Below are 14,474 nucleotides of genomic sequence, written 5' to 3'. Positions count from 1 at the left end.
GGGTGGATCACGAGGTCAAGAGATTGAGACCAACCTGGTCAACGAGGTGAAACCCCGTCTCTACTAAAAATACAAAAATTAGCTGGGCATGGTAGTGCGTGACTGTAGTCCCAGCTACTCGGGAGGCTGAGGCAGGAGAATTGCTTGAACCCAGAAGGCGGAGGTTGCGGTTAGCCGAGATCGTGCCATTGCACTCCAGTCTGGGTAACAACAGCGAAACTCCGTCTCAAAAAAAAAAAAAAAAAAGAAAAGAAAAAAAGAAAAGGTCTGCTAGGCTTGAGGAAGGAAAGGACAAAAATTCAATGGAAAACTGACACTATATTATAGCTGAGGTTAAGTACAAGTCCGTTCTCCCTGCTTTCCAACATTATAATGCAATGAGTTTTGTTAGATAATTTTAATATAAACCCCCTGAAACAAGCTGAAGATGGCAATTATTAGTCACAGTACTTGGATGTAGCTAACCAGCTTAGTCAGCTTTAATATAAACAATCCCCTTGGTCCTCAGCTTCCGTACTGTTAAAGGTGCTTCCTTACTGTTAATGGTAAGTCTAGAACAGTACTTCCCAAGCCTGTTGCTGAGAACACTGGTGTCAAAATTTTCTCCAAAAAAAACACAGCTTTCAACAGAAAGCATGTAGCATATCTAACTCTTTAAGATGGACATTAGCAAATTTTAAAACTTTGATTGAAAGAAAAAAAACCTGTTATCTTCCCATAACCTATAATTTTCCAAATTTATTTTAGAAGCTTTTGTTTATAATTTTTAAAAAGTCAGGTAATTAACATTCTACATAACATAACTTGGGAAAACAAATCTAAATGAACTCTTAAGCCTTTTTAAGGTCATTGTTAGTTACATTTTAATTAATGAGATAGACTTCTGGGCTAATATGTAAAAATAACCCAGTTCCACAGAAGACTTCCTAGTAAATACATTAATTGAAATGGGAGTTTACCATTGTACCTCTCTCTTCTGTTACACAAGCTTACACAACTCTGGAAAATTGCAAACTATAACCATAAGAAAGGAATGAGTTAAGGATCTCTAGAATACTAGAGAAAGGCAATTTTAATGAAAACATAGTCTTAGTGATTCCCTTCAGTGGGCCAGACATGTGCCCTGTGCCAGATTATTTAGCTTTAAAGAACAATGCTATGACCAGTAGGGTATTGGTATATATGGTAAACATCCTTAAAGTTCTTATCTTGCTTTGGCTCTAAGAGAAGCATTAATATAAACAAGGTGCAGCAGCACCCAGAGGATTCCCACACATCTTTCCCAAGTGGATGACAAATGACTGAAACATAGTGTTGAGTTCTTTGAGGTATTTTTGTGGTTTACAGGTAGAGCTAGCATTCCTAATCCAAAAATCTGAAATCTGAAATGCTCCAAAATCTGAAATTTTCTGAAGCACAGACATCATGCTCAAAGAAAATGCTCACTGGAACATTCTGGATTTTGGAGTTGCGGATGCTCAACCTGTACATGATTTAGATCATATAAATATGTAAGGGATTAAGGGTTACTTCTCTAAGTTTTCACCCCTATCGTCCAATGGTACTCATTTTAAAATGAGCAAACGGTGAATTTAAAAACAATCAAAAGGTGATTTAAAAATGTGATTGTTGCCATTGGTATGGTGTAATCCCAGCACTTTGGGAGACCAAGGTGGGCAGATCACCTGAGGTCGGGAGTTCGAGACCAGCCTGACCAACATGCTGAAACCCCGTCTTTACTAAATATACAAAAAATTAGCCAGGCATGGTGGCGGGTGCCAGTAATCCTAGCTACTTGGGAAGTTGAAGCAGGAGAACTGCTTGAACCCAGGAGGCGGAGGCTACAGTGAGCTGAGATCACGCCCCTGCACTCCAGCCTGGGAGACAAGAGCAAAATCCTGCCTCAAAAAAAAAAAGGATTGTCAAATGACTGTCAGAAAGAAAAAAAAATCATTCCATTTAATTGCTAAACTTCTTTATTAACTAGCAAGCAACATATTAACATCCAACTTGGTAGGAATGTCAAGACAGGTATAAATCCAAAAGTGTTGTTTGATAAAACTTGGAAAGCAGGAAAATACCAATTCTATGTATGTAAAAACATCAGTATAATAGTATAAGAAGAGAGAAAGACCTCAACAGGAAGCCTCCCTCCCATTTCCCTTTCTAGTCATATATACATATAAATTAATTTTTACAATGCTTAAAACATAGAAAAAATTTTAATAGCTAAATGGTATTGCTGTTTGATCTAACCTCTATTACCAAAGTATGTGTAAATATTCTTTCAGAACATGAAATCCTAATCTTAAGAGTGCTAAGTACCATGGTTCATACCAGATTCATTTTTTTTAATGTGAATTGGTTACTAAGTTTATTTCTGAGCAGTTTATATGATAAAGGGCTTCAAATTGTTAAACTAGTGCCACAAACTTTTCATGACATGTTTGGCCGTGCTAATGATTACTTAAGAAAAAAAAGAAGTTTTTCCCTAAAATAGGTGTACATTCACATATATCTTAAACCTAGGTTTAAACACACACACACACACACACACACACCTGGTCATGTACATAAGTACACACATACTCTTAGAGTTTAAGAATAAGTTAAATTAACTGATTATCCCACTTTTATTAGCCACAAAATTATACAGTCCAGCATATCCAAAGTCTACAAGCACCTTCCATAGGGTCTAGAGGGGACTCAACTACTACACTCAAAAAACTATATAAAAGAGTTAAAAATAAATAGATAGGAAAGCAAGACAGAGAGCGCAAGAAAGTAAAGAAGAAAAAGGGGAGAGTTCACAAAGCTAATAAGACAAAAAAAAAAAATTTTTTTTTAACTTTTCTACATCTGTCTCCTGCATGGAAATGCCACCTTCCTTATATCTGTGCTTTGTTAACAAACACAATAAAATTATACCATGATAAAGCTAGCTGTTCCAAAAGAAAAAGGTTCTCAGGCTCTACATTCGGTATTCACGTGGTGGTAACTACTACCCAGGAGAACTGATCCAAAAAATCTCTGAAAGAGATCTGGGTGGAAACCCAGGAAGGGATTTTCCACAGCCCTGCTGCTGAATGAGTACTTAATTAACCAAGTAGGCTCTTTGGGAAGTAGAAGAGCATTGAGCGGGAAGGGAAAAAAAAAAAGGAACTAAGACAGCTCATGAGTAACAAGCAATTCTTTTCCAAAATTGGCCAGAAGAATTAGCACTATCATCTCAGTTTTAGTTTCCTCTCCCTTTCAGGCACCCTGTTACCAACAGACTAAAATAAACAAGCATTTTCATATATCCTTCAATGGCAAGTTTTACTCATGCAAATTTTCTTCATTAAATACTGACAACATACTAGTCAGCAGAGAGGTCACATTTTTCTATCATAAAAAAACACCTTGGCACAGTAGCTATCTTCTCACCTGAGGCATAAGTGGAAAAGTCAAAAAGTCTGAAGTTTATAAAAACTTGTCTAGTATTTCTCATTGAATTTTTCCACTCTACTGAGGGCAAGCTAGTGCATGGCCTACAAAGGCAAGTAAGTAAACACTTGAGGACTTCTCAAATCACACCATACTGAAACACCCTTAGGCCTATTTAATTTTGCCCTATGTAGCACATATCTCTCTATAACAGAAATCAAGGAAAGGGCAATTATAAACTTAACATGTACAAGAGGCCCCAAGTACATTATCTCATTTATCTCACAACAGCCCTTTAGAGTATATACAGCTACCATGACTCAATCCATTTCGGAACCTGAGGTTCTGCATGGTTAAGTGAGATGCTGAAAATCACACAGTGAAATAGTTAATGAGCTAAAATTCAAAGCCAGGTCAGTGGAACTCCAAAGTTCACGTTTCATGCATGCCACAGCACATCAAAGTCAGAAGCAGTCCGCAGACCTGAATGGTACAGACACTTCTCTAGCATTTTATTATAACTTGGAATCAGTCAGTTACTTCTCTAATACTTAATTTCCACATCTGAAAAATGGAGTTAATCACTAAACTGTTTACTTTATATAGTATTGCCATGAGATTACTTACTATGATTACTATTTAGAGTCTACATAATTAAAATAAAGTGTTTCATTTTCTCTTTCTATCCTGTTTTTCCCTAAATAAAAACAAAAAAGACCACAGGACAGCAGTAGCATTGATAAGAAGCCAACTTCACTATTCTGGTATCTTAAATAGAAGCTCTCCTGTCTCCAAAGCATAATCACTTCTTTTAGTTCCTAGAGTCATCCCAGAAGCAAAGTCTTTAGTATAAAGAGGCAACACATCGAATACTAAGAAAGAGCCTCCTGTGTATTACAGGAAGTATCAAAAATAATCCTTAATTTTTATTTGCAGTTCTGATTACCACACGATCATGATTTGTTCCTGAAGAAACTACTCAATACCCTCATACCAGGTGTCTCACATTCATCTGGCATTGCACAAGAAGTCTTATAGAACTAGAGTGAGTGGCTCAGCAGGAGTAGCAGTGTATGTAGGCTGTTTACTGATGACCCTGATCATATCTATTTAACAGGATGATCGTAAGCACCAGTTTGCCCAGTACAGTTTCAGTTTATGTAATTATTAACAGCATTCTTATAACCCTCAAAAGTGTTTCTGGTTGCATAACAAACCATATTGTCATCAAGCTATAAAAAATGATAAATCAATTTCTTCTCTATTATAAAGCAAGACAGTGACCAAGGACAGCATAATAAGTGTGAAAGCAGGTAGTATAGAAACGATGTAAAACGAAGTAAATTGTTCATACGAATTGATGAAACTAAGCCAGGCATAGTGGCTCGTGCCAGTAATTCCAGTGCTTTGGGAGGCTGAGGCACGAGGATAGCTTGAGTTCAGGAGTTTAAAACCAGCCTGGGCAATATAGTGAGACCTCGTCTCTACAAAAAAATAATTTAAAAATATTAGCCAAGTGTGGGGGTGTGTGCCTATAAGTCCCAGCTACTAAAGAGGCTGAGAGGATCACTTAAGCCTGGGAGGCAGAGACTGAAGTGTGTTTACACCACTGCACTCCACCCTGGGGAATGAAGCAAAACCCTTTTTTTTTTTTTTCAAAAAAAAAAGAAAGTGCTGAAAATATAACACACAAAAGGAAATAACAGCTAATGGTAAATTCAAGTCTTCTCACAAAACAAACACTATTGCTAATTTTAGTCATTTTCAGCCTTAACAATACAACTTAAATATATATACAGAATCAAAATGATTAAGTTTTTTAACCAACAGATCATAGGAAAGTGAAACCTTTAAGAAAAAGAATGAGAGCAATGCCTGCTCCTGGCCTCTCCCAACAAGTACTCCCTGCCTCCTGCTCAGGTTCCACTCAAAGTCTGCTCTCTCTAATGTTGCAAGAACAACCAGCAACCCAGGCACAGACACCTTGTAGTAAGCTGAATAGTGCCCCCTCTCCAAATTCATTTCTACCCAAACCTCCAAATGTGACCTTATTTGGAAACAGAGTCTTTGCAGATGTAATTAGTTAAGCTGAGGTCATATTGGATTAGTGCGGGTCCTCAATCCAATGACTGATGTCCTTGTAGGAAGAAGATACAAAGATACAGACAGGGAAGAAGGCCATGTGACAATGGATGCAGACTGAAGTGATGCAGATACAAGTCAAGGAATGCCAAAGATTGCCAGGAGTCAGGAGCTAGGAAGAGGCAAGGAAGGATCCTTCCCAAGAGGTTGCATGACCTTGCCAACACTTCAGATTTTAGACGTCCAGCCTCCAGAACTCTTGGGACAACAAATTTGTGTTAAGCCAAGTTTGCAGGAGTAATTTGTTACAGCAGTCATAGGAAACTAACTCACATCATATGTGAAATTATCCATTATCATCTCTCAAGACTTTTACCACTTACATAATCAAGAGGGTATAAATCATGGTCCACAGAGGAAAATGCAGCCCAAAGAGGCATTCTGCTTCCCATTCGGCAATCCTTCATTGAGCCCGTGACTACAAGAAGTATTTGCTCTAAAGCTGAGCACCTCTTTCTCCATAAGGGAGAGGGGCAGTAACTAAGTTATACCTCATCCTTCTTCTCCTGAATGCGTCGTCTCTCTGCCTCAATAGCCAGCTTCTCCTGAATTTCCTGAGCAATTTCACAGTCTTGTTGTTCACTAAAAAGCAAAGGTGAAAACATGAATAAGGAAAATAAAAAATAATGTATTTCCTAAAAATAATACATACAATTTGTTGAATACTCAATCTATGAGAAGTACGTATTTTTCTCACTTTATCTTCAAGATAAAGATGCAAAGAGGCTGACACTGTCACATTTACTGATGAGAAAACTAAGGCCCAGGGAAGTTAAATCATTTTCCCAAGATCACAATGAAAATATGTGGTAGAGCTGAAATCTGATCATCATACCCAGCAACCGAAAGCTCCACGCTTCTTCTGTACCACCATTTCACTTCACCCTCCTGAGGCCTGTTTTCTGGTCCTGCCTCTACCACTAATAACCACAAATCATTCTCTGTCACGCCATTTTATAAGTTATAAAAAAGTTTACACTTAGTGACTTCACATTATAGGTCTAATATCATAGTATTCTTACCTACTCAAACCAAAGAAATAAAATAAACATAAATCTAATCAGAGCAATTCTTATATATTTTCTTTTCATTCACTAATTATAATAAGAATCATACACAAAACCTGGTCTTAGTTTTCAAAGGCCTCTCTATATTTCTGTTCTCATTCAAGACTCTAGCTGAACCTCCCAAATTAATGTAAAATCTATATAGAGCTAAGTGACTGATAATTACACTCAATGTAATAAGTGGGAAGAAAGCAGAAGCACCACAGAGAAGGCAAAACTAAACGAAGTGTTAAAAGTCACAAGTGACACAGAAGATGTATCTCCTGGTACAGAAAATAAAAAAGTGAACTTTCATCTGAGTTTAATGATTTCAAAACATATTTCCAAGAAGTTCCAGCTCTGGTTCAGTCAGCTAATTATACCGACTCCTGGGAAAACGAAACTGAGAAATCAGTAGTAAACAGGCGAAAATCCTGACTTGGGATAGCAGTCCCGGTATCCAGACTGAATAAAAGGTTCCAGGTTCAATAAAAACTGCAGCATTTCATCCTTCCCAAGATGTCCAGCTATCAAAATTGCCAGGTAGTGAACTGAAAGACTTCCCTTTTAGCTTACTTATTTAATCTAGGAACAATTCCAAACCCTTGAAGTCTCAGGCAGAAATGTAATACCTGCTTCTTCTCTCATTTAGGACCTACAAAATATCACTCTCTACTCTTGATTTATATTTGAATGGTTTCTCTTGATAAGTTCTGAATAAGTTCATTACACTGTTATGAACCTAACTCAGGATTTTAAATATCTGCATCAACCTCAGAACTGGCCTTTCTAACAGATAATTGTGAATAATTCTAATAAATGTAAAGAACAATGAATTTAGAACTCTACAACATTCTAGCTTTGGTACTCACCTTAACCTGTGACACTGAGCCTCAGAACATCTCAAGTATCTCTCTTCCTCTTTATTCTCCATTATCATTACCTTCAACTTAGGCCTCATCATCTCCTTCCTCTATCTCTATCACCCCAAGGTCCTCATTCAAGCCTCGTCATCTCTTAATTTGACCACTGTTCAACAGCTGCCTTCAAATCTTGCCCGCTCTAAGCCTTTACACACCTATTTCCAAGAAGAGATCCTAAAATGAAAATCTAAAACTACTCCAATAGTTCTCTATTCCCTATAATATAAAATATACAAAACTTGAATTCTTTAACATAATTTATCATGACCCTTTTGGTCCTGCTTTTGACTACTTTTCTGGCCTCACTTCCTACTTCTGCCCCAATTATACTCTCTACTCCAGCAATACTGAACTTTCTGTAGCTAACATGAGTTTCTAAGTCCTTTTACCTGCTGCCCTTATGCATGCTGCTCCTTCTGGCTACCATGGTTTTCCCCAAATCACTATATACTTCCAATTAACATTCAAGTTTCAGATTAAACATATCATCTGTCTCCTGAAGCTTTTCCCAGTCTCTTCTCTCTAAACAGGCATGAAACTTACATTTCAATTCTCTGTGATTCATGCATATATCTCCAGATATATAATGCCCAAGGTGTTTTCCTGAGGCCCTTAAAAGTTGTCCTATTTGTATCTCTAGTCTCCTCTCCTGGTGCTAAATTTAGCATGAATCAATAAAAGTATTTATTTACAAAATAAAGAAGCTTAACGAAATGATTAATAAAGTCCTCTCTACAAATAATAAACAGGAAGACAAACCCTTCCTGTAAGTTAGCAAAAATGACTGGCTTTCCTTTTTCACTTGAATATGACACTAAAGTAAATTAAGGTGTTCCTTCCATTTTTCCTTTACCCTTTCCTCCTCAACACAGTATCTGTGGTTAAATCTATCCTGAAAGATTTAGGATGTAAGAGCCACTCTCAAAGAAGAAATGTATCCTAGGAGGTTTATAACACTGAAACAGAATACGTCACTGTGTCAAAAGAAAGCTGAGAAATAATAATTTCCATTTATCTGTCAGTTAAAGGAGGCTAATGAGAGAGAACTTTTGTCAGACACTGAAGTTACGAAGATAACTGAGTATACACTTTAGAGCATCTCAGAACATTCGGCTATGTACTGAAAAGCAGGTAAAGTAAGAGCAGCAAATGCAGCTAGAACACAGTAAAGGGACGAACACAACCCATAAAGCCTTTTGATGTCCACTATCTCACTGGTTCCCCCTAAGAAACTATGAGGCAGAGGGGACAGAGGTTATTTTCCCCCATGTTATGGGTAAGGAAAATAAACTCAGAGAAGTTGAATAATTGGCCCAAAGTCATACAGCTAAAAATGTTAGAACTCACACCATCATCCACATGTCTTAAACCTGGTCAAGTGTTCCAACAACAATGAAAAACCTTCAAATCAAAAAAAAGTTGGATATCCACTGTAAGACTTGCAATCTCATAAGCAAAAGAATCAGAGGTACAGAAGTAGTCTCCTTCTTCCCTGCCCTGGTTGCTAGCTCCACAGAGAAAACCAGTCTTGACATTACCCCTCCCTCTCCCACATCCTCACAGGTCTTTGTAGCGCTTCTGGAGCTGAGCCTGGGCTTTCAGATCTTCCTCTTGGAGCTGCTTAGCAACCTGGAGGTCATGTTGGACCAAACGGTTCCGCTGAACGTTTGATGCCAAATGATGCTCAACTGGAACAAAGAGATTGAGGACAGGAATTACAATGCCTTGGTTTGTTAGTAATAAATGTCACAATAATCTTAAGAGCTTTACTGTAACACAATAGCTTTGCATCCATCACTTCATTTTATTGTCTCAACAACAATGTATAATAGAGAGCAAAAGAATTATTACCCCACTTTTCCATTAAGCAAAAAGAGGATCAAAAAGATTAAATAATTTGTCTTTGGTCACATGGCAACAAAGTGGCAGTACTAGGATGTCTACACAAATATTCTAGAGCGAGGGCTAGTGCTCTACTACTACATATTGTCACTCTATTAACTTCACTTTTCAATATTTTAATTTTCATATTGACATGTGAATTAATAACTCACAAATCATATATTCACAAATATGTACTTTAATACAACATGCACTGCTTAGATTTACTTTCCATCACTACACTGAAAAAAAGATTCAGAAAAATCCACAATGTGATCTCATTTATACTATGGTTGCCTGAGAAAGCTGTTCAGCTCCCCATCATAGGAGCAAGAACAGATTTATTCTATGCACTTCAGTTAAGTCTATAACCTTTGTGTCCCTCCTATAACACAAGGCAAAGAAAAAGGTTCAAACCTCTCTTTTTCTCTTGAAGATGCAAGCAGTCTACTAATTCCTGGCAGTCTGTCTTACTTACACATACCCCAAAATTCACTGATCACCCAGGCAACATTTGCCTAAAGAAATCCTTTAGGATTTATGAAGGGGACAGACAAGTGACTGTGCTCTCTCCCTACCTAACCCCTGAGAAACCAGCCTCAAGCTTCCAGTTAAAATATAAAAGAAAAGAAAACTGAAGGAGCATAAATGAGAGGTATTACTCACTCTCTTGTTCCTGCAGGCTGTGAGCCAGGGTGTGGTCCTCCAGGACAGCAAAATCTCGACATACTACAGAAGAGGAAGGAGGAAAAACAGGCAGGAAGGCTCATTAGTAATACTTTAACACACAAAGGAAACCATTTTTTTTTTTACTTAAAATAAATCAATTCTAATATTTCAGGATGACAAACTTTATAATTCCCAATGCATAAAATAGTGACTAGTTAAGTCTGCAGTCTTTAGTCACAAAAAATCCATAGTGCCTGCTTAGTGCCAAGCACAGGTTGCCATAAAATACTGTTTAGCCTTGGCCCCTGGCCTGAGGTGAGAACATTTACCGAATCAGATTCCAGAGGTCTAAAAATTCCAATCCACTTCTATAAAAGGAGAGTAAGTACTGCTGAAATAACAGAAGTATCAGTCATGCTTTGCATATTGCTACTGAGAGAGAGCTGAGGTATTGCATAATCAGAGGTGTTAAAAGAAATCTAACCTATGCTTCTCTGTGGTTCAGAAGATCCTCTCTCAGCAATTTATTTCTACCCTGGTGACTTTTAAGGAAAAATATACTTTCACTAGTTCCTTAGCTAGGGGCAGATTTCTACATAAAAGTTCTTAATTTCTTAAACATTCTTTGGTGGGTCAGTCTCCAGGCACCTGAGTTAGAAGGAGGTGTCTAAGTCCCTCTAAACCTTAAGCTGTCCCAAAATAATCGATAACCCAAAAGAAAATGGGAACCCTGAAAGAAACCAGGAATCTGCCTCAACTTGAAGATCCAGGCAAGAGTTATTTCCCGACCTGTTTTCTTAGAAGCAAAATGGGAACAAATAGTCTCGAAGGTCCATGTTTATCCCAAGCTGCTATTTAAACTCCTCCTTCTTAAACATACAAACAAAGAAAATATACAGGATTCATCACACAAAGTGCTGTTTTAAGGATGTGTAGTTTAGGTGATATGTTCCCACTCTATTCCAACCATGTAATTCTTGTTAAAAAAAAAAAAAAATTCCCCAAAGCCTCAGAGTACTGCAATTGAGTAGGACTCGAGAAAAATTCCCTAGGGCTTAGGAAAAGTTAGATTTCTCTCTGCAGCTTTGGATTTACCTATTAGGACACTTAACTGAAACAGAATGAAGCTTTGGATTTACCTATTAGGACACTTAACTGAAACAGAATGAAGAACATTCCTTTGCCATTCTTCTTGTACTTATGTATGCTCACATATACACTCAACATACTTGTGTCCTTCACTACTGAGGGATAATGCCATAAAAAGGTAGGGAGATCTTGGGGATGTCAAGTTTATTCTGAAATGGTTGTATAATTAAGGAATGAATAATACTTGCCCAAGAACTACATTAAACTGAATACAACCCACTTAACCCTTGTTCAAACATAACAGCAAAACCAGTAATTCCAACAGAAAGCACTGTTCTTTTTCATCAGTTATATTCTCAACAAATTCTAATATCTTGAGGCCCAGGTCCCCGTGACCTTTTATCTCACAAAATAAAAGTATTTTCAAGATGAGCTAGATAACACCCTCATTTAATAAGTGAGGAAACTGAAAGCCAGAAAAAAGGAAGGATTTTCTAAGGCTATCCAGAGTTCACTGGTGCCAGGGCTTGGGGGTCAATGTCTAAGCCAGCAAGGGCTCTTTCCCCTTCCCTGACACAATGACGGCCCTCCTTACCTCCAGGTAAACCATGGTCAAAATGAAGAGAAAGAAAATAATTCCATATTAACCAACATATACTCTCTCAAACACTTCAATTAATATCCAATTTTTAAATGGGTAAGACATACATGGACTTAATTTATAAAAAACAATCAGAATGACTTAGCTAAAATAAATATAATCAAATCTTATATAAAGAATGTTATTTTAATATAGTTACCTATCATTTAAAATACCTTTATTGTACTAAAAACACGTGGGCTTATATATTAAAGTCAGTCTTAATTTTAGATTAATTATGATTAGATCAAATTTTAAGATTAATCCTAATGACTTTCAAATTATGGGTGGCATCCTATTAGGTCAAATAATCAATTTACTAAACCTGAGCAAAGCATTTTAAAAGTAAATAGTCTAGAGAATAACAGAGGACAGTTGGCCCTCATAGCCTTGAGTTCTGGATTCACATATTCAATCAACCACAGATCAAAAATATTCAGGAAAAAAAAAAATGTAGCAACACTGAATATGTACAGACTTTTTTTTTAATCGTTGTTCCCTAAAGAAAACAGAGTAACAACTATTTACAATAGCATTTACACTGCATTAGATATTATAAGTAATCTAGAGACTATGTAAACTATACAGCAGGATGTGTATGAATTACGTGCAAATACCACCCCATTTTTTATCAGGGACTGAAGCATCCATAGATTTTTTAGTATTTATGTGAGGTATTGGAACCATGCCCCACCCCACCCCACCAATACCAAGGGACTAGTGCAACTCACACACAGTACAGGAAACTAGTCTGGGGAAACTCTTCCAGTATTTACACACACACACACACACACACACACACACACACAGAAATATACACATACAGAGATGATAGGTACTAGGTCAAAATGTAAAACACATATCATTCTATAGATTACAAAAGTTTAAAACCCACTTCAATTTATATTACTAGGTCAGAATGCTATGCTGAAAATCTATTTTCTATGTTTCTAATATGCTAACTAAAGTTAAAAATTATGAAATTATTCCATTTTTCCATGTGGAGAATAATATGAAGAACTATAGTAATTTTTGAAATATTTAATTTTAGTCAGCAGAACATTAAAAATTAAAATATATTATTTGCAGACAGATTCTATAGTAAAAAAATTTTTTTAATACATCACACTAACACAAACTTAATTCTGAACAGTACTTCTCTCCACAGAGAGATGAAGAGGGGCATGAATGCCTTGGCTGCATGTGCTGTTCTACTGCTTCAAAAGAGAAAAAAGAAAAGACAGACAAGGCAAAATATTAACAGCTATTTGATGTGAGTGGTAAGTTCATGGGTTTCTCTATTTCCTGTGCTTTTTAAATGTCTTAAATATTATATTTTAAGTTCTATAATTAAATTCACTTATTTCACTTTGTTAACAGCATATATTGCTAAACCACGAACATGAAGCTATGGTATGACACATTATAACAAGTGTGAGAAATTTATGAATTACTGATTACTTTAATGACTCCTCATAATGATTTCTTAGTATCTAAGCAGCAAGACTGAAGTATATCCTATTATTGTGATTTGTCCCTGAAACTGCAGAAGCTGAATTACTACCCAAAAGATATGAGCAGGGCCTGATCTAGAAGAGGATCTGGAAGATTTTCAAAGATTATGAGAAAGTACACAAACACATACACACAGAGACTTAAATACACTGACTTACCCCTTCAGAGTTTACTAGGAGTTTCCAAATATATAATCTCATTTATACTGAAATATTATTTGCCCAGTCTATAATTTCTTTTCAATCCACTCTAATTTTTTGTCAAGATTTGCCTTTGTATTCCCTGCATCAGTATTCTAGTACAACCTGGAAACTAATCACATATCCAGTTAACTTTGTAAATCAGTAACCAGATTGAGAATTACAGAAAGTATTATTCACAGCCAGGCCAAGCTCAGAGCCTGAATAGAACTTTTCTCTGTTTCTAACCTCCTTTACTTTCATGTAAACAGTATCAACAGTCCAAGTATATATAAAGGGTATATACTTGTCTCACCACCTTTCCCTGTGGGTACATTTAAGGTGAACCACTTTTCACCCTCCCATTTCCTTTTTCCCTCCCATGTTCACTTTCACTCATCCAGAACTCAGGGTGACCTTCTTGCCATAAGCCAACCCTATCAATGACTTCTACTATTCCCAGTCTGCTATTAAAATGAGCTTCCCACCACAATTATACATCATTCTCCTTTGTTCCCACCCAGATCTCAATGGTCCTGTACCCTTTCCCCTCTGCCCAGACAGTTTCCCAGTGTTAGGGATGGTGGCTAAGTTTCTTTTGAACACTAAAAACCATGCAACTCTGCCTCATTGCTTAGAAGAGAATTAACAGAAAGAAATGCACTTTGCCCTGAAATTCGAGCACACAGCTGCTTCCCTATCCAGCTGCAAGCTCTTCATGGCAGGGACTTTGCGGGTGTACTCTCTGCACCTTCCACACGACTAACGTGTGCTCATTAACTCAAAGTAGTAAAAAAAAAAAAAAAAAAAAAAATCTGGACCATAAAGTCAAACAACAGTAGGAGAAAAAAAGAAAATAGTGTCATAAACAGAATTAAACTCTGCTAATATGACAGCACGACACACTTATAAGATATGTCAAACATCATTTAAACAAATTTAGTAACAAACAAAACTATATAAA

General features: G+C 36.8%; 1 protein-coding gene across 4 annotated transcripts in view; it reads right to left on the bottom strand.

The window, feature by feature from the left end:
• The window catches only part of CCDC50 (coiled-coil domain containing 50), a 75,496-nt gene that overhangs the window by 32,223 nt on the left and 28,799 nt on the right, over positions 1-14,474 (bottom strand). For all 4 annotated transcript variants that reach the window (XM_078350511.1, XM_078350512.1, XM_035274818.3 and 1 more), the window contains 3 exons: positions 10,085-10,147; positions 9,099-9,225; positions 6,060-6,150 (listed from right to left, as the gene is read on the bottom strand). In XM_078350511.1, the coding sequence (XP_078206637.1) occupies positions 6,060-6,150; positions 9,099-9,225; positions 10,085-10,147 (281 nt within the window). The remainder of the gene's footprint in view (positions 1-6,059; positions 6,151-9,098; positions 9,226-10,084; positions 10,148-14,474) is intronic.

This window comes from Callithrix jacchus, chromosome 15, assembly GCF_049354715.1.
Source record: "Callithrix jacchus isolate 240 chromosome 15, calJac240_pri, whole genome shotgun sequence".
NCBI lineage: Eukaryota > Metazoa > Chordata > Mammalia > Primates > Cebidae > Callithrix > Callithrix jacchus.
This window is presented reverse-complemented; position numbering and strand designations above follow the sequence as displayed.